The sequence below is a fragment of the Volvox carteri genome (assembly GCF_000143455.1).
Source record: "Volvox carteri f. nagariensis unplaced genomic scaffold VOLCAscaffold_104, whole genome shotgun sequence".
Taxonomy (NCBI): Eukaryota; Viridiplantae; Chlorophyta; class Chlorophyceae; order Chlamydomonadales; family Volvocaceae; genus Volvox; species Volvox carteri.
Window position 1 is genome coordinate 85,568 of NW_003307647.1, and position 26,243 is coordinate 111,810.

The window sequence follows — 26,243 nt, forward strand, 5'->3', positions numbered from 1 at the left end:
GGGGAGTTGTGGGTGTGCGTGTATGTGCATGGGTCGTTTGGACGGGGGAAGAGCGCGTCTACGTGGGCGGAGGCGTGGACGTACCAGCCGAGAATAGAGAGCACCGAATGGTTATGGGCAAAGGGAGCGGGAACTACGTATTATATCACTTCGGACTGTGCAGGAGTAAGTACTGTTGAAGGGTGTCAAATCTTAAGTGCTTTTATATATGTGCACTATGTGTATGTTGTGTATGTGAATGAGTGAGACGGGCGGAAGGTCCGTTGGGTTGTGTTGGAGCGTAACAGCGGTTTTGGACGTGTGCTCGATTGGTTATTGGTGTCGGTGTGCGTGTGCACCCGAGCTCCCCCGCTCCATCAACACAACATCTTCCCCACAAAAGAACCTAAGTTCCTGTAATTTTTGGCCTTTTTCCCCTGCCGCGAATGCCCCTCTCTGCGCCCTACTTTGTTCACAGGCCACCAGCTATCGCGGTCTGGTTTACCTGGCTGGTGTGATACCTCTGGACCCCCCCGTCATGACAGTGGTGCCTGGGGACATCACGGCACAGGTAGGTGGGCTTTGGCTTGGGGGGTGTGGTGTCAGGTGGAGGCGGGCGGTCTTGCACTCTGGTGTGTGTGCGTGTGTGTAATTCTCTCCCCCATTTGTGTGTGCGTGTGTGAAATTCTCTCCCTCTCTGCCTCGCATGTGCCTTTGCCCGCTGCTTCTGCTGCCTGGCCAGGTGAGTCCAAAGGGTGGTTCGAGCTTCTTTGGTATATCGCGCTGGCGTCGGTCGGCTAGCCGGACTAGGATAGTCGGGTCGGTCGGGTCGGTCGCGCGTTTTAGTTTGGGGGGTTGGGAGGAGCACTTGCATACCGACAGCCTTTCAGTATCAGCAAATCAGCTGTTTGTCCAGGCCAGCAACTTTATGGCAGCTTTACGACAGCACTACTTTACTACTTTTCCGCCGCCTTCACAACTACTTTTCTACACTTACTTCTTTACGGCTTGGCAATACTATTTCTTTTTTAGTTCTGGCGGCTTAGGTAGGTAGTCTTTCCGACATCTTCTTCACTTCTTCATCTCGAGGTCACGGTCGCCACGGACGCCTTTCGTTCAGTTCTACGTTTGATACTCTCTTGCCCTGGCAGCAGCTTCAAGCGTGTGTGGTTCGTCTTTCCCCCATTTCCGCTCCTCCATAGGTCCTTCGAGCCATGTTGAGCTGTGAGGCGGTGGCGGTGGCGCAGCGCTCCACAGTGGTGGGCGCCGCCCTGGGTCTCACCGTGTACCTGGCGGCGGCGGTGGGCGGTGGTGGCGGCGGCGGCGGTGGCGGGGTCACTGCGGCGGCGGAGCGTAGCGGCGCGAGCTTCAGCAGCGGTGGGGGTGCGGAGCTGCGTGCGTTGACCCGGGCGGCTGTAGAGGCCATCTTGGAGGTACAGGGTGGGCTGGGAGTCCTCGGGGGTGGGGGGTGGGGGTGGGGCGCTAGGAACGGAAACAGCCGACCTGGGGAGGACTTTTAGCGGTCCCGACAAGAGGCTAGAGTTCGGGGCCGGTTGTCCCTGGGGGGCCCAATAGGTTGTAATGGGCAGGGGTGGAGAAGAGGAGGTTACAAGTCCTTCATTGGAAAGTTCGTGACGGAATCGTGGCCAGGCCGGGTGAGGTGATTGGTGCAAGGAGCGGCTGGGGGTGGGAGAGCTGGTTTCGTACGCGGGGTTCGACCTGTGTATGGGTGAGCGGCCTAGCAGAGGTTCGGAAGATGGAGACGGGGGTTCTTTAAGAGGGATGAAGTTTGGGTCCTTTTCGGCACATGGAGGGCTGGATGTAGTTACGTGCACGGTGCATGGGGATGCAGGGAGGACGTGCCCTGCCGTGCCACCCCAAAGCCCAGAGCCCAACGTGACATACACCCTCACCTATACCCCCCAGTCCTTGTTGCCCCCGCCGGGCCCTGCCACTGCTGCTATTGCTGCTGCTACTTTTCCTTCCCTGTTGTTACTGCTGCTGCTGCTGTTCCTCGTTGCCACCGTGCTCCTCCTCCTCTTCGCCGTCCTCGCAGCACGGCCTACCGTGCTATCCCCACGCGCAGCATCGGCAGGGCAACGGCAGTGGCGGCAGCTTCGGACCCCCCGGCGGCTCTGTATGTCTCGCTGGCGGCGGCAGCAGCTTCCGCTACCAGCGCAGTGCTACGTGCGACTCCTCCGGCGGACTCGCCACGCCGCGCAGCGCCCATGGCGCGTGGCTCAACGCAGCGGCGGGGTTTGGCGGCGGCCGGATCAGTGCACCGTCGAGCCGGCGGGTCGTACTGTTGGGTGCGGATGGCCTCGATGAAGAGGAAGAGGAGGAGGAGGCGGAGAGGGCGGCAGCAGCCGCCGCTGCTGGTGGCGGAGGTGGAGGGGTATGGTCGGGCGGGCGGATGGCGATTGGCAGCCCTGCTTTCGCGGCTGCCGCGCCAGCGACTGTGTTAGATCCGTACCTGCAGCCCCCGGAGGTGAGGTCGTGGTGGTGTTTGCACGATGGGTGGACTCGGTGTGCGGGCTGGGGGTGGCGCACCGGACCGTGTGTGTGTGTGCGTGTGTGGGGGGGAGAAGACAGGATTTTGCGGCAAAGCAAAGAGATGGCATCCGGGGGTAGTAGTAATACGATAACGTCTATAGGGGGGTAAGCTTGGCGTGTTCTTGATGGTCCCAGATGGCTTGCTGACGACCCGCTATGCCGCCTGGATTCATCTCCCAGGTCCGGGTACCCCTGCGGCCCAACGTGCTGTACGTGACGGTGCCGTCCCTGCCCCGAGGCAGCCTGGTGGAGATACAGCCCGTGTGTCTGGATGTGGAGGCTCTGGCGGTTATACGGAAGCTGACGGGTGAGCGAAGAGGGGGAGGGAAACGCTGTGTTGGTTGTCCTTTTGGCCGGTTGGGGCCCCTCAGGGCCGTTGCGTTTCGTTCGCAATGCGCAGATGTTTAGCACAATAAACTATATAAGAGATTGAGTGTCATGTCTTTGAAGTCCGTGTCCTTCCTGTCGCCCTCTAGAGAGTTTATGCGTGATCAGCAGCCAGCTTCCGTTCGGCTAAGATATGCTGAAACGACGCGAGTACGGCACCTCGGCGTCCCGGAACCACTTTTCTGATAAAACCGCCTGGGTTCTCCTTATGCACTTTATTTTTTGATCCAAAATCGTTAAAAAGTGTTACGACCGGTTTCAGGAACCTTTCCGACCGACTATTCCCGGATATACTTTAAACCTGTCCATGGTGCTTGTCCTCCTGTAAAACGCTTATCGCCTCACCCCCGCTAACTGCGCTTCCTTGTCTTTCCGCAAGTGTGTGATTCTTCCCTTTCCCCCGGCCTCCGCATCTCGCCTCCTCGGCCCCGCCGCCGTGTGTTCCTGCAGGCCACGATAGCTTCGTCAAGCGGCGCAACAACAGTCACCAAGATACCACCTCCCTGCACCAGTCCGCGCACAGCCACAGCCACCACAACCAAAGCAGCAACACCAACGCCAACCACCACCAGCATAATCATCATCACAACCAAAGCCCGGCTCTGGCGCAGCCGTCATCCATGCCGCAACAACCTAACCTGTCGTTGGCTGCTGCTGCGGGGCCGGTGGCGGGAACCTTATCTGGGCCGACGGTGTATTGCAGCCCCACCGGCGGCGCCTTCGGCGCTACCACTTCCTGGAGCGAGCTGCCGCCGACGCCGCGGGCCTCCCTGGAGAGCCTCTCCGCCCCGTATGGAAACAGCGGCGGTGGCGGCAGCGACGGCGACGGGGGTTCCCAGAACAACAGCCTCCAGAGCCATCACCATCACCATCATCACCACCATCACGGCTCGGGCTCGTCACCCGTACAGTGGCAAGTTTCCAACGATTTGCTGGCGTCACCACTGCCAAGTCATGTGCTGAGCGCCGCCGGCTTCATGTCGCCTGACGCCGGCGGCAGCCTGGCTGGAACGCCGTCTGGCGGGCCGTCGTACATGTCGCGGCAGCGAAGCTCTGGATTGGGGCTAATAGCGAACGGTGGCGGCGCTGCCGCTGCCGCCGCCGCCGCCGCCGGGTTGAGTGGTCTTTGCCTAGGCGGTAGCAGTAGTGGCATTTTCCACCGCTGCCTCAGCCCCAGTCCACAGCCGCCATCCCAGCTACAGCTGCCGCTACAGCTTGGGAGCTCCTCGCAGCTGCAGCTGATGCACGTGCCGCAGCCGCAGCCTGTGGCAGTGGGGTCGCAGCTTCCGGGGCTATTGACGCCGCCGCAGCCGCCCCTTTCGGCACAGAGCTCCGGCCACCAGCTGCTGTCACCCACGATACAGCACCTGCTGCAGCTACAGTCTTCATCACAGCACCTGCTGCAGCCGCTGCAACAGCCCATGGCTGATCCCCTTCTGCCGCAGCAGCATCACAGCTTGGCTCGGTCCGCGCCTGGGCCTAGTGGCAGCGGCCGGCGTCATCGGGTTAGCAGTAGCAATGGCGGCGCCACAACCAAGGAGACCCCCACGGCACCCTCCGCCTCCGGGCTGGCCCCGCGCTCGAGCTATAGCGGCAGTAGCGGTAGTGGTAGTAGCACCGGGCCGCTGGCGCACCGCAGTAGCTTGGACGGCAACATCTTATCATTTGAAGTCTCCTCGGGCCGCGGTGGACCGCCTGTACTGTTGTCACAGCAGCCGTACTCTGTACCGCACAGTACGAACGCAGCCTCGCTGGCGGATGCGGTCGCTGCTCCGGCCGTGTCTGCGGGCGCGCTCAGCAGCAGTGGCGGCACCGGGGGGAGCGGCCTTTCCCCTCCTATCGCACGCGCACGGCCCGCTGCGATTGCCGTCCCGCAGCCATGTGTTGGAGGAGCGCCGATTCATCGCAGTCCCTTTGAGTGTCCGACTAGCGCGAGCACGACAGCAGCGGCGTTGCTTGCCGCCGGCGGGGCGTCACCGCTGCTGTGCGCGGCCGCCGCAGCTGCAATGCCGGCGCCGGCGCCGCAGCACGTCCCGACCCCGCTCATGGTCCCGCAGAGTAGCTCCGGATCTCTCGGATCTGATGCAAGCCTGACTCCGAAACAGGCAGCAGCCGCGGCAACCGCTCTTGCCAGTGCTGGTGCTCCGCCGGCGTCAGAGCTGCGCGCCGCGTCTGGCGTTGGCGGGGGCGCCGCCAATGCCAAACAGGGACAGGCGGCTTCCGCCGCACCCGCCGCCAGTAACAGTAGCAGTGACGTCATGGTTACAACGGTCTGCTGCTACGGCCAGGTCTTGCGCTCGCTGTTCCACCTACCGCCGGCAGTGTTTGCGCCAGGCGTGACGACGGCGCAACTGACACGACGTTTCCGCCGTGCTGCAGCGTCCGTCCTGGCGGCGCACGGCATGGACATGTCGTGCCTTATCTGGGTGCGAGTCTGGTACGAGAAGGGCTCCGTCGAGCTCACTGATGATGAGTACGGCACGGGTGCCGGTGCCGCTGGGGCGTCGGCGGCTGCAGCAGCCGGGCCACACGCTGGGACGTCGGGGCCCGTCATCGCCTCCGGTGGTATGTTTGGCGGTGGTGGCATGGGTGCCAGCGGCCCACGGGTACTTCACGCCCTTGACGATGACGTGGACAACGATGGCATCAGGGGGGGGGGAAGTACCGCACGTCGGAGCAGAGATCTACGGCGGGTTAGCGGCAGCGGCGACAGCGGCAGCTCAGGTGGCGGCGGCGTCGCTGCTACTACTGCGGCGGCGGCGGTGGCGCGAATAAACGGCGGTGATTGTGCCTCTCCTCGGTCCTCAGCGACTGCACGGGTAATTGCTGTTTCGGAGGCGGCCACTGGCGGCGGCGGTGGCAGCGGCGGTAGTGGCGGCGGTAGCCCCCGCGGCTGCCCGGGCTCGCCTGCGAGTGCCATGTGCACTCGATCCCCTAGCCATCCCCGGCGGCTCTCTGGCCTCCAGTTCGACACTTCCCAGGTCGCTGACGACAAGCAAGGCAACCAGCACCACCAACATCACCACCATCAGCATCACCTGCAAAGCAATCACGGCCATGCCGCCCACCAAAGCCACCATACCCACCATCACCAACAACAACAGCAGCACCAGCACCAACACCACCCTCAGCACGGCCTCAAGGACATGTCGGCGAGTGGTCAGCACCACCAACAGCACTTTCACGTGTCGTGGGTGCCCGTGCAGAGGGTCGCCACAAATGCGTCGCCGCAGCCGGCGCGGTGTGTGGCTGTGCTGGAGTTGTTGGCCGCACTGCCCACGCCGTGAGGGTGGGCGGGAAAAAGGAGGTAGGGGGAGGCAGGGGAGGAGGGAGAGAACTTCGGAGAGCTCCTTGCTAGTGTCACGTCCCATCATAACGTCGCGTGCGAGGAAACAACTGAGGGCGGTCCCCGGTCTGAGAGTCGGTTGGCAATGACGAGAAAGGGGAGTGGGTGGCATCCAAAGGGGGGGGGTTCAGATGATGCCATCCGAGGGTCCTGGGAAATGGGGGAGCCTTCCGCTCCCTCAAGGTTTTCCTAGGAGGATGAGGCAAAGGAGAAACGGACGGAAGATGTGTGAGCAGGAAGTGTTCCAGGAGGAGGAGGAGGAGGAGGAGGAGGAGGAGGAGGAGGAGGAAGAGGAGGATATCACTGCACAGCGGACGCGGAGTCGGCTCGAGTAGCGAGCACGGAGGGCGGTGATGCTGAGGCAAACGTTTGGTTTGTAACGGGTTGCTGGGTGGATAGGCAAGCTGCTGGACTGGGGCCCCGGCGAGATGGTACGTGGGAGGCTGATGGGAAGGAACAATAAGAACAGTATGATTGCATTTGGACACACGGGCGATGGTCCCCCCCCCGTTTTTGGCGTTGCCTTGACCTCTCAATAACCCACACCTCTCAATAATGAAGGACCAGGACTTTTGCATTCCACGCAAAATCTGAATGTTTTAAAGAGAAAGCAGCTCATCATCCCTGATGACGTGCAGACATGCAGGTTAACCGGCATGCAATGGCTGGCTGGTGTTGGCGACCACTCGCGCGATACGCGATAATTGTGGTCTTGGCAGGCAGATATGCGATAATTGTAGTATGGCAGGGAGGACAAGGAGCCACCGCACTCGCTAGTAAAAGTCCGCAGGCAAGGGGGAGATGGATGGATGGATGAGTGTGCAGTGCTGGTAGTGGTGGTGGTGGTGGTGGTGGTGTCCACTATCCCACCTGGCACATCTTGTCTCCCGCCGAAGGGACTCAGGAGGAGGATGAGGGGAAGGGCGCGGCAGCACCGAACTTATCTCACCAAAGTACGGCGTGCTTCACTCATCATCTGGTTCAGCGGGTGTGATGGAGTGGGAAATGGGTAGAGCGTGTTCTGGCGCGGATTGGGAGGCAGCGATCCGTGTATGTGGCGACTGCGGTGATGATTATGCAATGGCTTTTTGCGTTTGCTTGGCTGGCGCTGTCCAGTGCCATATTTCTCAGAGGATGTTCCGTCGCGGACTAGGTGCAGCTTGGAAAAAGGTTTATGGGTTTTTTTAACCGTTGTTTCGAACCGCTATATAAAGAGCTGTCACACATGAAAACTTCTTACACTACTACCGGATTAAACAGAAATGGCATATGGTGGTGTACGCCCCGGAGGCGGCGGCCGAGGTGGCGTCAGATGCGGAGGCGATGGATGCTTATGGTGGTGGATGTGGCGATGATGGTGCCCCGCTGCTGTTGCGGCTGATGGTTGCTGGGGGGTTTGGCACCCATTTAAGCTATAATATATTGTATCTCACTGCAGCCGCTGCGTCTGCTGTTGCGATTTGTTCTGCAACTTCTGTGCTGCTGCTTTGTTGTGTAGTAGCTGGCATTGGTGATTGCGGTTGATGCATGCCATGTTGATGCTCCTTCCTGTGCCGCCGCCGCACATGCTTTTACTCTCTCCTCCTTGTCGTGCGCGGTTCTGCTTCCGGTTGTTGGTGCGTTGTTACTGTGTTGCTGTGTAGCAGCGTTGACGCGCATCAGCTGTCGCCTGGTCCCCGGTCGCTTTCCCTGACCTGAATTAGCAGCGGGGCAGATGCAAGGAAGCAGCGGCGGTGGACGTGGGGAGAGAGGGACGGCATTCCGGAGAGCGAGTCCAGCAGTGCCTTATGCGCACTGTTATGCTGAGCGATTCGCTTCTGTCGGCACTGCGCAGAGGAGTCACAAGGAGGGCGAAGAAGGCGCCGATGCCGCCTGGCCCTGGAGCTGGCCGTGAAGCATTTTAACGTAATCAGGCACCAAATAAGAAGCATTTTGCATAATAATCAGTACTGGCGGTACTGATAGCTTTGCTGCGGTGTGTGAGGTATATGCTGCCACTTCATTGCCGAATGGTGGAACTTCCTTGCATGCGCGTGGCCTTCGGCGCACCTGCAGAGTGTTTAGTTTAGGCCCCTTCCCCTGTGCCTAAATGTGTTGATAAGGGATTTTGTGGCAATGAGGCCACGCGTGCAGCGACCCCATCGGGGCATGTTTTAACTGCTGCTAATAGTGCGCCAGAGACAACATGGACCTAAAACAGGAACAGGATATTAGTTGGTACGTGCGGAAACGTCCTCAAGTACCGACATATGTACGGCGTGCGGCTTGCTGGCCGTACTGTGGCTTATGGACGATACATGAAAAAAATGGATCCTGCCGGCGGTGTGGCTGAGGGTTTGGAGCTGTTGTGCATGTTATGGGGGTGCTTTTATAGCGTTCGGACAGCGGTGGTTGTATGAGTCCGGTTGTGGGAATTCAGGCGCCTGGAGGGCAGTGCAGCAGAGGGCATCTGTCATCTATAGTTTTGCTTTTGTCGCCGCTCACACACCAGCAGGCGGAGGGAAGCACACGGGTGCACACTGTGCGAGCCTCCACCTTATCACGTCGCGGTCACGTAATGGGAGCGGGGTGGGGACAGGGTTCGGGGTAAGTTACAGTGCGGATACTGGTATATATGCCGTTTGGGCTGTGAACCTGTAATAGCATGTACTTGACCAGAGGCTGAGAGTTGAGGCGCTGTACGTCGCTCAGGCTTGGGGCTCTTGGGACACGAACGCCTAGTTTAGCGCGTTCACATGTCAAGCGGGAGGGTGGTACGGTAATGCACCTCCCATCATGCCATATTCTTCGCCGGGTTGCGATAGGAGTAGGAGTGACATGATGACTTTGCGTGGACTATCATTTGAAGGCTTGCGATTTCTCCTGGATGTGGATGGACACTTCTGGCAAGGCCCCCACGCTCGGAAATGGAGCAAAATGCGCCAGCCCAAGATGGTTATGACTAATTTGCAGATGGGAGAGGTGGGGAGGATTAACCAAACCCGGGCCCTCCCTGCACAGGTATCCGCCGCCGCAGCGCCAACCTCTTTGCTTGCGTTGAACCTATCACCATATTCAACGCCTTTAGACGCCTACAGAGAAAAGATGAGCCCAGGGGTGATTTACGAAGAAGAAACCGGAATTTAAAACGTGGAAAAAAGGTTGAGAGATATGTATTGCAGGAATACTGGGAAATTAATGACTGTAAAGTTGGAAATTAGTTTTATTTACATTTGTTATACACAATCTTTCTATTAGCTATTTAGTTTAGATGTTGAGCTTAACGAGGCTCTTCAAAGCGTTTTACATTTTACTTGCTGCGATTCATCGGGAGTATCCCTATATGTGGGGTAGTGTAGGTGGTTGGCGCCACACGCGCTGCCCGTCGTCCCCCTTCTCTCCTTCCCCCTTCTCAAGGTCAAAAGCCAATGGGATACGATAGCTGTCCATTTCCTTTTCCGAGCCATGCTACCCACGCGTGGGCTGCATTACAGGGAGGCGCATCCTGGTGCGACAATGGAGGATTCAGGGTACTTGTGCGGCAAAGCTTTTATACATTTTCCTACACGTCAGCTATGTTAGATGGTTAGCATATTGGTAGGGAGTGGCAGGTTGGGTTGAACTTCAGCTGCTGAACACAACCTGCCACCACCCTTGCTGCAAGGCCTATGGGCTTATTTGAGTTCCATGTTACTTATTGGGGAGAAACGATTTAAAAAGCAACATATTTAAATGCAGCCAGCTTGTAACTGGGAGACCGGGATGTGGGATCTAGTAAAGTGCTGTGACCTCCTTCGTTGGCGGTTTGCGCGGTTGAGAGTGGCAGGGCCATGGTTTACCACTGCATAGGCGCTGTTGCTGCAGCTGTGCGCATCCACAGTTATAAGCGTAGGAAACATTAAAACATCCTGTCACTGAAAGCTTTGTTGCCAACTTACTAGCAGCAAGCAAAATATGAGGTGCTTGGATGGCCATCGCCAATCTCGGCCAACTTGCTTTACTGACTTTAGAATTAATAGACATAACGTTAACTTGATGAAGCGTAAGGAACGCATCAGTTCATCGAGGCGTCTCCCAACGCTGACTGTCGCAGCGAGCTTGCCTCCGCGCGACCGACGCGGTAAGCATGCGTTCTCAATCCGTTCCAGGCCACACAACTAGTTCTGCCACGTCAACTTTAAGCCTGCGGTAAGTGATGTCGGTCCGTACGCACGCAACACCACGATGGGCTACGAACCGAAGCAGTCGCCAGCTTCCCCACCAGCCTCCGTCCCCCGCGTTGCCGCACACCGCAAATCACACACCGACCCCGACTGAAACGCTTTCTGAACGCTGTATAAAACACTCGGCCAGCGAAACAACAAGACCGCTGCCTTCGGAGTCCCTCCCCCTCCTTGCTCGCCATCGTACGAGTGATTCTGACCCTTACGCAAGCTCCCTCCCCTTTCTTCCCCCTCCCTCCCTCTCTCCCTTCACCTCAACCCCCCCTCCCACTTCTCCTCTGCCGCCGCAGAACCGGAAGCGTTGAAGCGGCGGGCGCTGGAAGACGAGCTCCGGGACCCCAAGAACTTTCTGGAATTCTTCCTGCCCCGGCCCCTGCGACTGACCTTCTTTGGCGCCTCAGCCGCCTCCTGCCTCATCGCCACAGCACTGACCGCCGTACGATTGCTGCAGGCGCGTGTGGGAGAGTTTGTGTGCATGTGTGCGTGTGCGTGTATCTGCGGGTGAATGTAGCTTGGCCGCGAGATGTACATGGATACAGGTTGAAGAAGGAAGTCATACATGTGCAGAACTTTACCAAAGACTAGTAGTCGTAGTCCAGGAATAAAGTAGCACAGATAGCTGTTGTGGGTATTCATGTTGTGGAATGGGAGAAAGTTACCTGCGCGAGTAGAAATGCCGGGCACAAGGAACCCTTCCCGTGAGTGAGTGTGGAATGTCGGCTGACCGCTTGTGTCTCGAGGTATTACATATGCTGTGCGTCAGCGAGACTCAGCCCGGAGAAGGATAAAGAGAGAAGAGGAAGGAAGAGACCCTAGTAACCCTAGTGACCCTCCTTAAGCCAAATGGTGTATTTGATTGATTATGGTGCTGTGCATGCGTGCGCACGTATGTAGGTGAAAGATTCTTATTTTTCGTAAAAGGGTTGAAAGGCTAAAAAAGCATCAAAAATGTCAAATGTCTTGATACCAGTTTTAAAACACCTGTCTTTATAAACGAAGTAAAATATCTGTACAAGTTTTGCTTAATGAATTGTTTAATAGGAAAACAGATTGATTTTCGTGTTTTTGGTTTTTTAAACTTTTGAATTTTACTGTAAAACCCAGAAGCCCCGAAAACTTCCTGTCTGCTGGCCGGCCCGTTTGCATGCTTGCCTGTCCTCATGCCCATCCCTCTGTACACCTGTCTGTCTGTCTGTCCTGTCCTGCCCGTCCGCCCTCCCGCAGAGTCCCGCCCTGGAGCTAGCGGATGGCAGCGGGCCCCGGGACCTGCTCGTCAACATCATCGGCCTCGTCACCTTCGCCAGCCTATTCGTGTACGACCAGCAACAAGGTATATACGACATCCGTACGACGTAGCAAGCTTCCAGGGACATTCCCGCGGTCCGGCTGCTGTCGGGGTGATGGATGGACTGCCGAATGAAGGCGCTGTTGGGCTGTATCCACTGCTAGGCACCGCATGCATGCTCCCTAAAAGCTGTTATAAGGATCATCGGTTGCGTCCTGTGGAGGGAAACCGCTGACGTTCCAAAGCGAATTTACGCAATATCAACCTAAATCACATCATCTTCTCGCACTCTTGTCCTCGACCGCTCAAGTAGAAGCTCGTGGCCTGTATTCCCCGAGCTTGTTCATGGGCTCGAATACCGTCCTGCGCCTGCTGGGGTTTTTCCCCCTTTCCCTATCCTGCAACCGCTGAACTTCTATAACAGCTACCCTCCCATTTTGCAGGGCACATAATCTCCTCACCCCCTCTTCCCTTTCCGTCCCCTTTCCGTCCCCTTTCCAGCTCAGGTCCGCATTGAGCGGCGGCGGGAGATCAGGGAGGCCCAGATAGCCTTCGGGGATCGGGAAGTGTACGTCAACGAGAAGGGCGAAAAGATGTCCCGACTCAAGGTACGACAGTTGACGTGGCGACTGTGGAATGAACGATCGAACAAATTGCGTTCTAGTGGATCCGAAAGGGGAGGGGGCCAAAAATTCCTGTTGCCTGGTAGAGCTGCTCCTGCGTGGCCCCCAGTGGTGTGTTTCATCCATTTGTTCCGTCATATACCTGTATGTATGTATGTATGTATGTATGTATGTATGTATGTATGTATGTATGTATGTATGTATGTATGTATGTATGTATGTATGTATGTATGTGCACGCGTATGTTGTGTGGCTGTTTGATGTTTGGGACAGGGGGGGGTCGTATCTTCACCCTGTGGCCGCTACCTGGCGAAACCCTGCCTTCCCCGGTATTTCGAGGCAACCTCATCTAGCCACCCCCTAGTCAACTTCTCCGAATTCAGTGGATCGCTCAGGGCCAACACCCACCACCGGCATCCAAGAGAATATGACGGATCAACGGCCCCTCAACTCCATTCCTGGCCACTGTATGTGTGTACGCGTGTCATTCAGGAGGTGAATGACGACTGGATTCTTCGCCGTTTGGAGCGGTGGGGCCGGCGGGACGGTATGCCCTTCGTGGGGCCGGATAAGGGCGCCATTCTGACCCAGTTGGTCAGCCAGCATAAGCCCCAGCTGGTGGTGGAGGTGGGGACCATGGCGGGTGAGCGAGTGAGGGATGGGTTGGGTTGGCTTGGGGGGAGGGCGGGGGAGATCGGGGGGCCCCAGGGAGCGGACGGGGGGCGGCCGGGGAGGGGAGGCAGGAAACGCCAGATTCGGTGGAGGCGCCGTTAAGGACGTTTCGACGTGGGGGGTAACGGGAAGGGCCCCCTCTGGGGAGAGAAGCAGAGGGCGGGAGGGAGGGAAGGAGGGGGATTGGAAGGAAAGGACGGGTGAAAGGGGGAGTTCAGGTCTTAGGTGAGCATGCGCGGATCCCAACCCCCCCGTCCAGCTGAACCACACCACGCCACACCATACCATACCATACCATACCATACCATACCATACCATACCATACCATACCATACCATACCATGCCCAGTCCCACGCAACTCCCCACTACAGCCCCCCTTCAGCCCACCTCACCTCCCTCAGCTTCCCCCCAACTGCTACTCTAGGGCGTCTAGTGGTCTAATCTTGGGGAATATCCATCGATGGCATTTTCTTTTCGTCAATCGTCTGTGCTTCGTCGTATCCCCCTTCTTCCCGCCCCCCTTCTTCCCGCCCCCCTTCTTCCCGCCCCCCTTCTTCCCGCTCCTCCCCTGCCCACTTAACGCTGGCAGGATACTCCGCCCTGCTCATGGCCCAGGCTCTGCCCCCCGGGGGTCGGGTGCTGAGCTTCGAGAAGGACCTCAGCTGGCTGCTGGTGGCTAAGAGGTTCATGTGGCAGGCCAGCCAAGGGGAGAAGAACCAGGGGCTGCAGACGAGGGTGGGAGACCGAGTGCAGGTGGGGTGGGTGGGCGGGAGAGGGGGAAAGGGGGGCGTAAGGAAAAAAAGGCAAGCGAACCCAGGGCGTGCGAGTGCTGGCTGGGTGGTGTGTTTTGGGTCGTCTGTGTGCCTATCAGCGCCCGTATGCACGTATGTATGTGCGTATGTACGTGTGTGTTTTGCGCCTCATCTCTTGGGCCCCCACGGCCAGCTGTTCCTCCCCTTTAGCTTGTGTCACACTGCCCGGCACGCAGGTGGTGTGGGGCGATGCACGCGAGACCCTCCCCCGGCTGATGGAGGGCCGGGGAGGCCATGAGGTCATCGACCTGCTCTTTCTGGACGGCACCCCCCGGGAGTACCTGGACTACCTGAAGGCCGCAGAGCCCTTCCTGGCACCGGGTGAGCGGGTGGGTGGTGGAGCTGGGTGAGCGAGTGGGTGGTGGGTGGCTGGGTGAGCGGGTGGTTCTTGAGCGGTGAGGACGCGGCCTTCACCCATCGGGCCGGCATATATAATATGTACATATATATGTGTGTATGTATATCAGTCTGTGTATATGTGTCTGTTTTTGTTCCCCAGGTGCGGTGGTGGTGGCGGACAACGCGGTTGTGTTTTCCCAAGGCGGCCTGAAGCCCTACCTGGAGTACGTGAGGGGCAGTCCGCGCTACAGCTCGGAGCTGCTGCCGTGCAAACTGGAGTGGCGGGAGGACGTGGAGGACGGTATTGAGGTGTCCAGATATCTGGGTGGCCGGCAGGCGACGGGGGTTGCGGAGAGGGGGGTGGGGGGGGAGACGGGAGCTGGGGGGGGAGCGGGCGCGGGGAGGGCTGCGTGAGAGCCGCTGTGGGTGTGCGGAAGGAGAGAGATGCTGTGCTGGGAAAAGAGGTATGTGTGTAGTGGTGGGATTGGGGTTGGGGTTGGGGTTGGGGGTTAGGACGAACCTCTGACTGGTGGGGGATGGGATGGGAAGTCGAGAGATGGCATACTTGGAGAGATAGCTGCTGCTGGAGGGGAGCATCAGAGCGCACATATGTGTTTGTGTGTGTATGTTTGATGGTGGAAGATTGCCTAGTAATTATTTCATAACGCAGCATGAGAGTATATGTGCAGGTAAAATATGTGCAGGGTGTGTTTGTATGTATGTATGTATGTATGAGGGATCGGGGCTTTAAAACCGACTCGGGGTGTGGGAGGTGAGAGGAGGTGAGACACGGGGCGGGTGGGCAGGCGGGCAGTCAGCCGGAAGGCAGCCGGGGAGGCGGGCAGGGAGCTCATCGAGTGCCTGGTAGGGGGGAAAGGTCGGCGTAAAGTAAAATGAGAGTGGCATGTGTGGCGAGAGTGGCAGTCAGGCCGGTGTGCGGCTAAGGAACGAGATCACCCCAAAGGAGGAAACATACGACGTGCACGTACCTGCTTAGGTGGGTGGGTGTGGGCATTCGAACACCCGGAAATCCAAAGGTAACACGGTGTTTCCCTCCCCCTCCGGGGGATGCGCGCATGCGCCTCCGCAGCTGTATTTATTGGAGCCCGTGTCTATGTATGTGAGCGAGAAACATGTACATAAAGATGTACATGTATATGTGTATGATGTGTGAAACAGGGGGGTGTATCTTCGCCCGTGGCAGCTACCCTGCAAAACTCTGCCTTCCCCGGTATTTCGGGGCACCCTCATCCAGTCACCCTAGTCAACTTCTCAGTGGATCGCTTAGGTTCCGCACCCACCACCAGCATCCAACGGAATCTGCCGGGTCGACAGCGGTCCAACTCCGTTCCTGGTCGGCTCGCAGGTTAACTTTATCCCAGGTCACCACCGTCCATCAACTAGGGGCGCAATGCCTTCCACCATCGGAAGGACTTTTGACCCTAACGGGTATCGATCCCGGGATCTCCCGGGGGCAAGATATGTGTATGTATTTGCGTAAACAAGAGAACCGGGGAAGGGGACAGAGAGGACGGTCAGGACGCGGTGATCAGCTGTACAGGGAGACTTTCCTTTTGGCGGGAAGCAGCTGCCTAAGTTGGCGTCAATTTGCATTTGGTTTAGGGATTCCGTTGACCAGTGTGCAGAGGTGCCGTTTCGAAGGATGGATGATGTTGACCCGGAGCGCGGCGGAAATGGAAATACCCACGAATGAATAACTCTAGCAGTTTCTCGCAGGGGAGGTTGAGGACTAATTTTCATGGCTATATATGTTCTCGACTTTGGACCGGATTTCGCCGGGGAATATGGTTGGTAAGTACTCCAGAGGTGGAGAGTATGCGGGTGACAATGGATGTCACTGTGGACTGTTTCTGTGCTATGTTTGTGGGGGTTTTGTGCCGTGGATCCTGTGCTAAAACGCATGCGCGCTGTGGAAGGTGGGGTAAAGTGTGTTTAAAACCGTGGAGTCTGGAGTGTTTGCATGGTACGGCATGAATATGTAACTGCACGGCGGTAGTTAGTGGCCTTACCAGGACGAAGTTCAGAGGGCAATCCCTTTTTTTAAAAGTGTTTTGTTTCCGAGTTTGCTTGGTGCAGCACCGAATGTTGAGCCGTAGCCAAGGGAGCATCTCCGAAAACAATTGCGTCTGACAAGCACCTGATTATGGGTAAGGAAAAGAGTAAAAAGGACAAGGAGAAAAGTAAAAGTAAGAAGGAGAAAAAGGACAAGAAGCATAAGAAGCACAGACGGCGGTCAAGTTCAGACAGCTCGGATAGCGATGGTGAGCTGCCCTTGTACACAATCTTCCAGGCAAACCAACAGAGCTGAAGAACTCTTAAAATCGTTTCGCCCAGGCAGCATCGAGGGAGCTGAGCAACAATTGGAGCGAGAACGTGCTGCAGTCAGAAAGCTGCGCGACATCCTGTCCATGTACCCAGCAGTGAGGAAAGAGCTCCGCGAGGCAAGTAACCAAACGCGGTGCTCTCGGATTTAGGCACCTAAGCTCTAGCGGTGCGTAGCCCCTTAGAGGCGGACCTGCGCGTTTTTTCGTTTCCTGCTCTTTTTCCTACCCCCCCTCTCCCACGCCCGGGCCCCCTTGGCTCAGATGCTGTGGCGGGTGGATCAGGGTGAGGCAGCCAACATCTCCGGCGTTCCTGACCCCGACCTAAAGGCCAGCCTCGCGCAGCTTCTGGAATTGCTGCATCTTCGACGAAACGACAAGGTCTGTCGGTCCCGCTGCTGCTGATAGTGCTGGTGCTATTACCAATTCCTGTCCCGCTGCAGAGGGTCCAGCAGGCGAATATCCCGTCACCTTGGCACACGAGCTTCACCATCCCTCCCGAACATCCATGAACCCCGCGGCGGCGCGGACCTCCTCTCGCAGGGTATTTTCGGCCTAGTCAACCGCAACGAGAAAGTCCTACCTATCGTGGGCTTTGTTTTCGACGAGCCGCCGCGGCCGCGACCACAAGCCCCTCCCGCACCGTCATCTCTGGCGGCAGCGGAACACGGCGGCCAGGAGTCAGTTCCCGGAGGGGAAACGAAACTCAAACCACGGCCTGGCGAAGGGACGCCAGGCCGTGTGGGTCCCATAGGGCCCGGAAGACCGGAGCCAGAGCCTACTGCAGCAGCAGCGGCAACGGCGGCGGCGGCGGCGCAAGACGATGGGTTTGAAGACTTAGCTGCTCAGAGGCCGGAGGGTGTGGGGATGGTTTCGGAGCCAGGCACGTCCGCGGCCGAGATCAAATGTGAGCGCGAGCCATCAGAAGCGGGAGTTGCGGCGGCGCCGGCAGCCGCTCCACGTCGTGTCGCGGGGCCCGCCATGCCGCCACGTGAGCTTCTGGAGGCCGCCGCTGCTGCGGCGGAGGCGTTACGGGCAGCAGTACCGTCGTACAACGACTTCGGTGATAATGATGATGATAACGATGGCGATCTATTGGTAGGCCCTCCGCCCCCTGAGCTTGTCGAGGAGCTGGAAGCAGCTCCCCAGGACGAGCGGGAAGCGGAGGTCATCCGCATCGTTAAGGTGGGCGGGCTTTAGGGTTTTACGATTTATCGCCGTGGTCAAGTTCAGGTCAGGATGTGGGCGAGTAGCGAAGTCCTTGCGATGACATCCGCAATGATGGCGGATGGCTTCTGGCTGGGGCTGGCCTGAGATGGCCCCCCGGGGGATGGCGTCATGTCCGGGATGGCGCCTACCGTGACGCTCGTCCGGGTTCCCTCTTCCTCACCGGACACTGGGTCGCCGTACTCGGGCTTCCGTTTCGTCATCCATCCTCGTCCCGCACCCCGCTTTCAACGCCTGGTCGCGTCCGGTCGCGTTGGGTAGGGTTGAGTCTGATTTAACTTAGCCTGCGCGCTTGGCCCTACACTCTACACGCAAGGTGGCGACAATTTCACCTGATGATGCAATGTATGGCTTCACATAGCATCATCTTCACTCACTCACCACTACTGGTATTGGGGTGACGTAGGTAAGGTCCATGTCCTGACCAACCAACTTCTTAACCAACCAACCAACCACACACACATACATGCAGGTCCTCCGCGAGCACAACAACGCTGCTGCTGCTGCGGCGGCGGCCGGAGCCCAGTCGTCCAAGCTGCCGGCCCCCGCTGATGGGGGGCCGACTGCGGACGCGTACCTGGTGCTGGGGGTGACGCCCTCTGCGGGTGCGGGCGAGGTCAAGAAGCGCTACATGCGGTTGTCGCTGCTGATACACCCGGACAAGTGCGGACACCCGATGGCGCATGAGGTAATACATACATACGGGAATATGGCGACTTGATGGAAAGCGTGCGCGCGTGTGTGCGCGTGTGTGGGGCCCCTTTCTGAGCTTCCTGAGGCCTCCTTGACCGTCCCCTGGCGACATGAGGCTGTTTCTCGTGGGAGGTCTTCCGTGGGAGGGTGGGAGGGTCTCGGGGGGTTGGGGTTGGAAAGCAAGGAGCTGAAGGTCCGGGGGAAGGGGAAATGTGGAAGGGGGGAAAGGCACACAGAGGGGCAGGGCTAGGGAACGTCTCCCTGTCCGCCGAGGGCACTTGTCCCATGTGTGTGTGGGTGTGTGTTCTTTCCGTCCCTTTATCTTCCTTTTTCTTCCTTCTCCTTGGCCCCCTAAGGATTTTCCGTCTAGGCATTTTCCTTCGCGCCGATCGTCTATCGTCTATGCTTCGTCGTACCCCCCCTGAGTCCCACAGGCCTTCCAAGCTGTCGCCTCCGCAGCCAAGGTGCTCCAGGACAGCGGGCTGCGGGGGGCGCTGGACGAGAGGAGGGCGGATGAGGAGCTCCGACGCCGGGCGGAGGCGGCGGCGGCCCAGCAGGAGCGCGAGCGGGCGTGGCGGGTGGCGCGTGGGGAGGAGATGCCGGTGGCGATGGGTGCGTACGACACGTCCGTGGGTGAAAAAATAGCTGGCAGTAGAGGGGGCAGTCCTTACGGGTGCGGTGGTGAGGAGGCTTCGTGGTGGGGCGGGGTGGGATGCCCCTTCGGCACGTCTACGCGGCAGCGCGTGTGCACCGCACCTGCAGACCCCACGGGTGTTCTACGTCCCGCACCCCCACATCCCCGACCACATCACATCCTTGACCGCTCCTGACCTACTGGGCAGGAAGGCTGAGCGTGCAGCCAGTGCTGCCTTTCCCGGCCGTTCCGGCGACCTCAGGCACCTGCCTAGCACCCACAGGATGGGTATGTAGATAATGCCGGTACACACCTTTTTCATCATTTCCCCTCACCCGCATTTGTCTGCCGCCTCTCTTCTGCATCTCTTCAACGCGCTGCGCTGTGGGGCGAAACTGAGCGATCAACTTCTCACAGAATTTTAGAAAGCATGCGCACACCATCCCTCGCGCTCCTCCCTCGTTGTTTACGGCACCGCTAGCCGACGTCTCGTATACACACACACGGGGCGGTTGTTGGTCCCTCCGGTGACCCCGCAGGCCCCGCGGCCCCCTCCGGGTCTCAGCGGGAGACCTGGATGACGGAGCTTCCTCCGGAAATGGCTGCGAGACCGGGAGGCGCCGCGGGGCAGTTGGGACAGACCAGCGTTCGCGCCTTTAGCCAGCGCGGCAAGACGGGCCGAGGGGACACGTCAGCGTGGACCGATAACCCCGAGCAGCGCAAGGCCCGCGAGGCGCAGGCGCTGCTGGCGGCGGCGTCGCAGGCCTACGTGCAGGCGCTGCCGGCGGCGGGAAGCGACGGTGCTGGCGGCGGCGGCGGCGGCGGGGGCCGTGGTGGTGGTGGCGCTGCTGCTGCTGCTGCGATGGATTCCTTCAATGCGGACTCTCGAAAGAAGAGCCTCATGGAGGTTCATTTGGAGTTGCAGGTGGGAGGGGAAGCAGCTAGGAAGTGAAAGAATAATGTCAGGAAGAAGGGAAATCCCGATGCCGACTTTCAGACGGGGAAGGGCGCTGTGGGGTATGATGCGGTATGATGCGGCGATGGAAGAGTAACGGCGGGAGCTGAAGGGGGAGCTGGCGGAGATTCACTCCAGGGCCGGCAGCACCGTAAATCTACAGCCGCCGTGTTCCCAGCTGGGACGTGTCACCATCACATAACATCACGTTGCTGCACCGCCTCTGCAGCCACAAGGGCGCAATGGCCTTGTGGGCCGTGTGGGACGTCAATGCGGCGTGGGCAATGGACAAGGCGCATTGACGCACAAACTCAGCGCGCCAGGCGGCATGGGCTTTTTACAGTGACCTAAGTATAAAAAAAAACCGCCTAGTCCAACAGGTATTATTTTCGTTGGTGAGCCACCCCGCTGTTACCTTAATAGCATCGAGATAGCCGCGCTGGACCGCGCTGATAGAGTCCTGTTCCTCATCGGGCGCTACCATTTGTCCTACCACCTTTACGGACGCTCGTGGGGCTACGTGTTATCTGTCTGGTCAGGAGCCGGACCGTGATTATGTTGTTGCGGCGCTTGTATGTTTGCAGGAGAAGGCCCGGGAGGAGGAGCGTGCCGCAAAAAGAGCCGCGAAGAAGCAGAAAACCGGCAAACCCGGCGGCGGCGGCGGCGGCGTGGGTGGTGGAGGCAGCGGGGACGCTGCAGCGGCGGCTGACGGCCAGGATTGGCCTTGGAGACCGTTTGACCGGGAACGTGACTTGGAAATTAAACCCAAGGCCAAGTCGGGTGGTGACATCCTAAGGAGCGCGGCTGCCCTGGGGTCTAAATTCTCGGGGGGGGGCACGCAGCGTCATTTCTTGTAATGTGTTTGTATGGAGCTGTTAATGGACTCGCAATGTGTAACAGTGAACAGGTGTCTGTTGCCATTGAGCTATTGCACACTGGCTCCACTAGTAAAGACTTTTGTCTGCGATTACTGGATCAGCGCCTGGAACTTTTTGGGTGCAAAGTGTTGGCTGTTGGCCTGCATTGGATTTGTGCCGATCTGTATTGCAATGCGCGTCGAGTTAAATGTCGTAGGGGCATCGAAGGATGTAGGTGAAGTCAGGGTTCGGCAGCTCATTTAGCCTCGGGTCTGCAGCCGGTATGGAACTGTACGGATGCCTTGTGCGTTGTGGTATCGCGGTATCTTCAGATTCATTTGCTTCTGTGCAGCAACGATAGCTTTTCCACAGTATGTGCTGCTCACAGCAGAAACCTAAGGACGCGACCCTAAGGAAACGGTGGAAAGCCAGTAAGCGTTTTGGCGTTTTGGCAGGGACATGTCAACCGTGCGTAGGAAGCAAACGCCGAGACTGAATTATACAGACTTAACGAATTGTTGTCCCTGAAAGCACGTGAGGTATACCACTGTCCTACAGCAAGGCCATATCAATCGTTGAGCTATCCTCCGATACACGCTACTGCTGCAAAGATGTTTGGCCTCACGGACTCAGGTGAGATGAGCCGAGGCAGGCCCTCTGGCGGCGTCAAAGCATGGTGAAGGTATCCAACTTGAGCCTCTAGGAGACAGGAGACGCACAAGGCATGCCCTATTTGTGCGTAAAAGAGGAAAGGGTCTCTGCTTCCACACACATTTACGCCCAAGACATGCCCCCGCTCAACACTTGAGTCTTAAGTTTAAGAAGAAGGAAATCGTTATTCCCACGCGTGATTTGTCTAAGCATCTGGACCATTAATCTGTGACTCCAACCGATGAAATTGGTGGATCAAGCAATCGTCCTGCAATCACTTTCACAACCGCTTGCACCATTTCGTACAGGCCGTACCGACTACGTCTTGTTGAACTCATTACCTTGGCTCCTGTTAACGCAAACTGGGCGCTTTCGGTCCTATGAAGCTACGAGACACTTGCCTAACTGGCGCATGCGCCACTTTTGTGTATATCCTGCAGGGCAACCTGAACGGGCGCCAAACTAAACAGCCTTCCTTATCACGGCTGAATTTGTGATAGGCTGGCAACGTATTTGTAGGCTGGCAACGGCCTTTTTTGCTGCTTTAGGGGGGTGGCTGCGGCAGGCGGCAGAACAGTATGACTTGCGTACAAAGTGAAAGAGCCTAGTGTCCCCTTTAGGGCTGTAAAGGGAGCAGCATGGCGGCCATGGTGGAAGGCGGGGAGCTGCAGCCAGCGGAGACATACTCGACAAGCGCCACCACGTACTCTCGGGTGGGTGCAGGTTCTCGCGTTTATTCGACTTTGTTCGTGGTTTTCCAGTCCTACGTTCGCTTTGGCGTCTTGTTCTGACCGTATGGAGTTTTTATGAACAAAATCTTAAGCGGGCAGCTCATTCCCTCTTGCTGCAGTATGACGTCGTGTTGGGCAGGGGCGCTTTCAAGACAGTTTTTCGTGCATTTAATGAAGGTGCGCATCTTCGTTTTCGGTGGCCAGCTCTTATGCTTTGGCATGTTTGTGCATAGGTACTGTGGATGACAGTAGGCGTTTATGGCTTTGGATACGCCTTTTGTTTTAGTACGAGATAGAGTATTTTTGGTAATATAAGGCGTATTTTTGGCAAGGGGCTTTACCTCTTAATAATGTCTATCGGTCCTGTCCTCGGCCTCGCTTTTCAGAGGAGGGCATCGAGGTTGCATGGAATCAGATCAAGGTCAATGATCTGGCGTCCTCACCGGCTGAGAGGGAGCGTCTATGGGCTGAAATCCGTGTCCTTAAGCAGCTGAAGCACAAGAACGTAAGGCGGCCTATCTAGATCTGACATGACGTTGGGTTTGGTAATGGCATGACGCATGTTCTTTGACCCCTGAGCAGATTATGACCTTCTACGACTCGTGGCTGGATAATAAGAACAATACCGTGAATTTTATTACTGAGCTCTTCACGTCTGGGACCTTGCGGCAGTAAGTAACGGGGCGATACAATACCTGTGTTACCCATTTGATGTGGGAGATCAGGATACTTGGCTGCGCCGACATGCCTGTTGCAGTCAGTAACTGTTGTGTGCCCTGCAGGTATCGCAAGAAACACAAACACATCGACGAGCAGGTGCTGAAGCGCTGGGCATGGCAGATCTTGCAGGGTTTGGTGTACTTACATGGCCATAACCCGCCAATAATTCACCGTGACCTTAAGTGCGATAACATTTTCGTGAATGGGACCTCTGGCGTTATCAAGATCGGTGATCTGGGCTTGGTCACACTCTGCCGGGGTTTCACGGCGCCGCAAAGCGTGCTGGGCACTCCCGAGTTCATGGCGCCGGTGGGTTTCTGCTTCCCTTACGCACACCGTCAGTGTTAGCTCCCTATGTACCTCGTTTCGGTGCTTGAGTGATGCAGCAGTTTTACCAACAATTCTCACATTACTATGCAGGAGCTGTATGAGGAGAAGTACGACGAGAAGGTGGATGTGTACAGCTTCGGGTATGTAGCTTTCCCTTGCCCTTGACGTCCCAGCCTCTCTCGGGCCGTTCATCACTTCCGCCCATGCACTTCCGCCAGGATGTGCCTGCTCGAATTGGCGACAATGGAGTACCCGTACGCTGAATGCAAAAATGCGGCACAGATCTATAAAAAAGTGACGCAGGTGGGTCGCGGGACACGGTTCTTGACTCCATGAGGGGGTAAAAAGATTGTCTGTAATGTTTGCGGTTAACGTGAATAGAAATCAAGGAAATGGTTTGTCCTACATTAAGCTCTGTGCGTTATGCCTATGTGCTCTGCGTGGGTTTGTTCAGGGCATTCACCCCAGCGGCCTGGCGAAGGTACAAAATACGGAGCTGCGGGAGTTCATTGAGCTGTGTATTCAGCACGACCCTAACCAGCGGCCTGAGGCGCGACAGCTCCTGAAGCACCCGTTCTTTGAATCGATACGTGCTCAGCTAAGCTGCGGTGGCACGGACAAGGTGCCGGTGGACCGCCCTGAGCCCGCGATAGCAGGGAACAATACCCCGGAGGTCTTTTCGGATGAGGAGCCAGCCCCCCCTGCCGCGCCCACGTCGAACGGTCTGTCATTCCCTGGCCCTGAGGTGGAGGGTGGCACCGGCATTGCAGTGGGCTCATCTCCGCAAACACTGCTGCTTTCGGCGTCTGGGGAGCTGCCAATGCGAGCCGCATCGCCAGCATTGCCACCGCTGGCGCATGCACCGTCGCCAGGCTTGCCACAGCCCTTGCAAATGGACTACGGTGGAATTCGACAAGCGGAGTCGTCAGTAGAATTGAATACCTGCGCTTCGGCAGGGGTACGGCAATCAGGTTCCAGTGTCGACCTGCGTTCGCCCGTTCTACAGGAGCTACCAATGGCAATCCTGCATCACCAGCAGTCTTTTGTGTCAGCTGCGAGTGCTCCTGGAGACTTGGGTGCTTCAGGGGGGTGCTCAGCGGCTAACGGCGGGCGGGAATCGCAGGGCGGCGTGGCTGGGACAGTGTCGGACGAAGCCGATGAAAGCGATGGGCTGGTGTGGGCGCGTGAAATTAACTTGCACTGCAAGCAGGTCGAGGAGTCGAAACTCAGCTTTCAGCTGCGCTTCACCGAGCCAGCGGGTAAGTGGAACATAGTCTGCCCATGTGGAGGCTGTCATGCTATTCCATGGAGCGCGTAATATTTGGGTGTAAGATTGATGGCAGGGAAATAGTTGCAGTTGCAACCGGGGCATATTCCAGTCGGAGGATTCGCATATTACACCGGCCAGGGCCAGGTCACGGGCTCGCTACCAAATGTTGAGAGGAACCCGCGCTTCCCCGCTGTCTGGCGAATGATTCAGGCCACTGCAAGACAATTGAGTTCGCCTTCGACATGGCGGAGGATACGGCTGAGTGTATTGCCAACGAGATGATGGAGGACTTGTCGCTGTCGGCGGCAGAGGCGCAGCAAATTGCGGCAAAGATCCGGGAGGAGATCCAGCGAACGGTGTCTGCGCAAAGTCAGAGCACGCCCGCCATGCCTATGTCAGGCTCGCGGGTGTCGTCGCCGAAGGCAGCTTCCGCACCGATCCCTCCGGCGCCGCCAACCTCTCTGGCGCCATCGCCTGTGTCGAGCGTGGAACAGTCAGTCCTTTTGGCCGCAGAAGGCGCGTCGCCTATGCAGTCTGCGAACGCCATTGCATCGGCACCTGCTTGCTCACCGCCGGTGGCATCGTACTCCGCAGCAGCCAGCGCGCGGGGCCCTGAGCCCATCGCCAAGCCACCGCTGCCGCAACCTTCAGCGGCGGTGTCAGATGCTAGACGGGGTTCTGTGTCTGGGCTCGCCAACGGGCGAACAGGGAAATCGGGGTATCACACTCCAGCAGGTGAGGAGGCGGCGGGTGCTAACGGCGGCGGCTCATTAAAGGGTTTGTCGATACACGAGCTCATCGCCGCTATGAAGGCAGCACAGGAGGAGGTGGATATGGAGAGCCAACCTCCCTCGCGCAAAACGTCGTTTCTTGCTACGGGACATCAGAATGGCATGGTGCAGTGAAGCTTAGTGTTACATCGCAGGACGGAGGGCTCGTACGCAGCAGGATCAGTTGTAGAGTATGTTGTAGTAGAGTGAATAACGTGAGTATTAGGCGTCGGGCTGCACAACAGCAGGAGCTGATGACAGGCTGCATCCAGACCAGTTAGTGCAGGTCCTAACGCATATACTTGCCCAAAAGTATTGCTTGGGGGAACACGACACGGGGTAAGAGCCTCGGGCCATGTATACTGCGAGGTTGGGTGTGGCGCGGTGGTTGGCCAGGGCCACGATGCCGTGGCCGGAGTGTGAATGGGGGGATGCTGGCCCTTCTTTGTGCATATACGGATGTGGGCCGGCTTTTTCCCTCCCAGCACGTGAGCTCTGCTCGTGCGCAGCCATTAACGGACTTTGGGGCGTGCATGTCGTGCCGTGTGCAGCGGCGGCATGTCATCAAGATAGGGCAAGGGTTGGGGGTGTACTTGATACCGGGATCATTATTAAGGGTGACTGCTGAAGTGATGTGGTTTGGATTTTACTGCAGCTGTGTCGTGTATTGTGTATGTCGTGGGCGGTAGTGGGCGACATGCAGCACACATATGCTCTCTGTCGTGGGCGGTGTACGCGCACCATGCAGAAGCATTTGTTTAGGGCGTTGGTGGCGCTTCGTGTCTTTCCACGTGCTATGGATATAGGTTATGTGCGACGTGAAGCGGTCTGCTGAGTTAGTTAATCAGCGACTGGACGCGTCTG

General features: G+C 57.8%; 2 protein-coding genes across 2 annotated transcripts; both read left to right on the top strand.

Moving 5' to 3' along the window:
* Positions 1 to 9,181: 9,181 nt before the first annotated feature.
* On the top strand, positions 9,182 to 20,907 carry dnj9 (molecular chaperone; the record flags this gene model as incomplete). The annotated part of the gene is made up of 17 exons (XM_002958714.1): positions 9,182 to 9,226; positions 9,662 to 9,752; positions 10,338 to 10,364; positions 10,758 to 10,924; positions 11,692 to 11,797; positions 12,254 to 12,360; positions 12,868 to 13,018; positions 13,638 to 13,801; positions 14,037 to 14,181; positions 14,360 to 14,559; positions 15,290 to 15,319; positions 16,806 to 16,922; positions 17,085 to 17,726; positions 18,241 to 18,456; positions 18,896 to 19,073; positions 19,635 to 20,020; positions 20,635 to 20,907. The coding sequence occupies 17 exons, from the start codon at positions 9,182 to 9,184 to the stop codon at positions 20,905 to 20,907; spliced, it is 3,045 nt and encodes a 1,014-aa protein (XP_002958760.1).
* Positions 20,908 to 22,405: 1,498 nt separating this feature from the next.
* On the top strand, positions 22,406 to 24,596 carry VOLCADRAFT_78105 (uncharacterized protein; the record flags this gene model as incomplete). Its single annotated transcript, XM_002958715.1, has 7 exons — positions 22,406 to 22,466; positions 22,676 to 22,794; positions 22,872 to 22,960; positions 23,072 to 23,318; positions 23,430 to 23,479; positions 23,558 to 23,642; positions 23,794 to 24,596. Coding segments are annotated over exons 3-7 (1,269 nt in total), but the record flags the coding sequence as incomplete, so codon positions are not given.
* Positions 24,597 to 26,243: the final 1,647 nt, after the last annotated feature.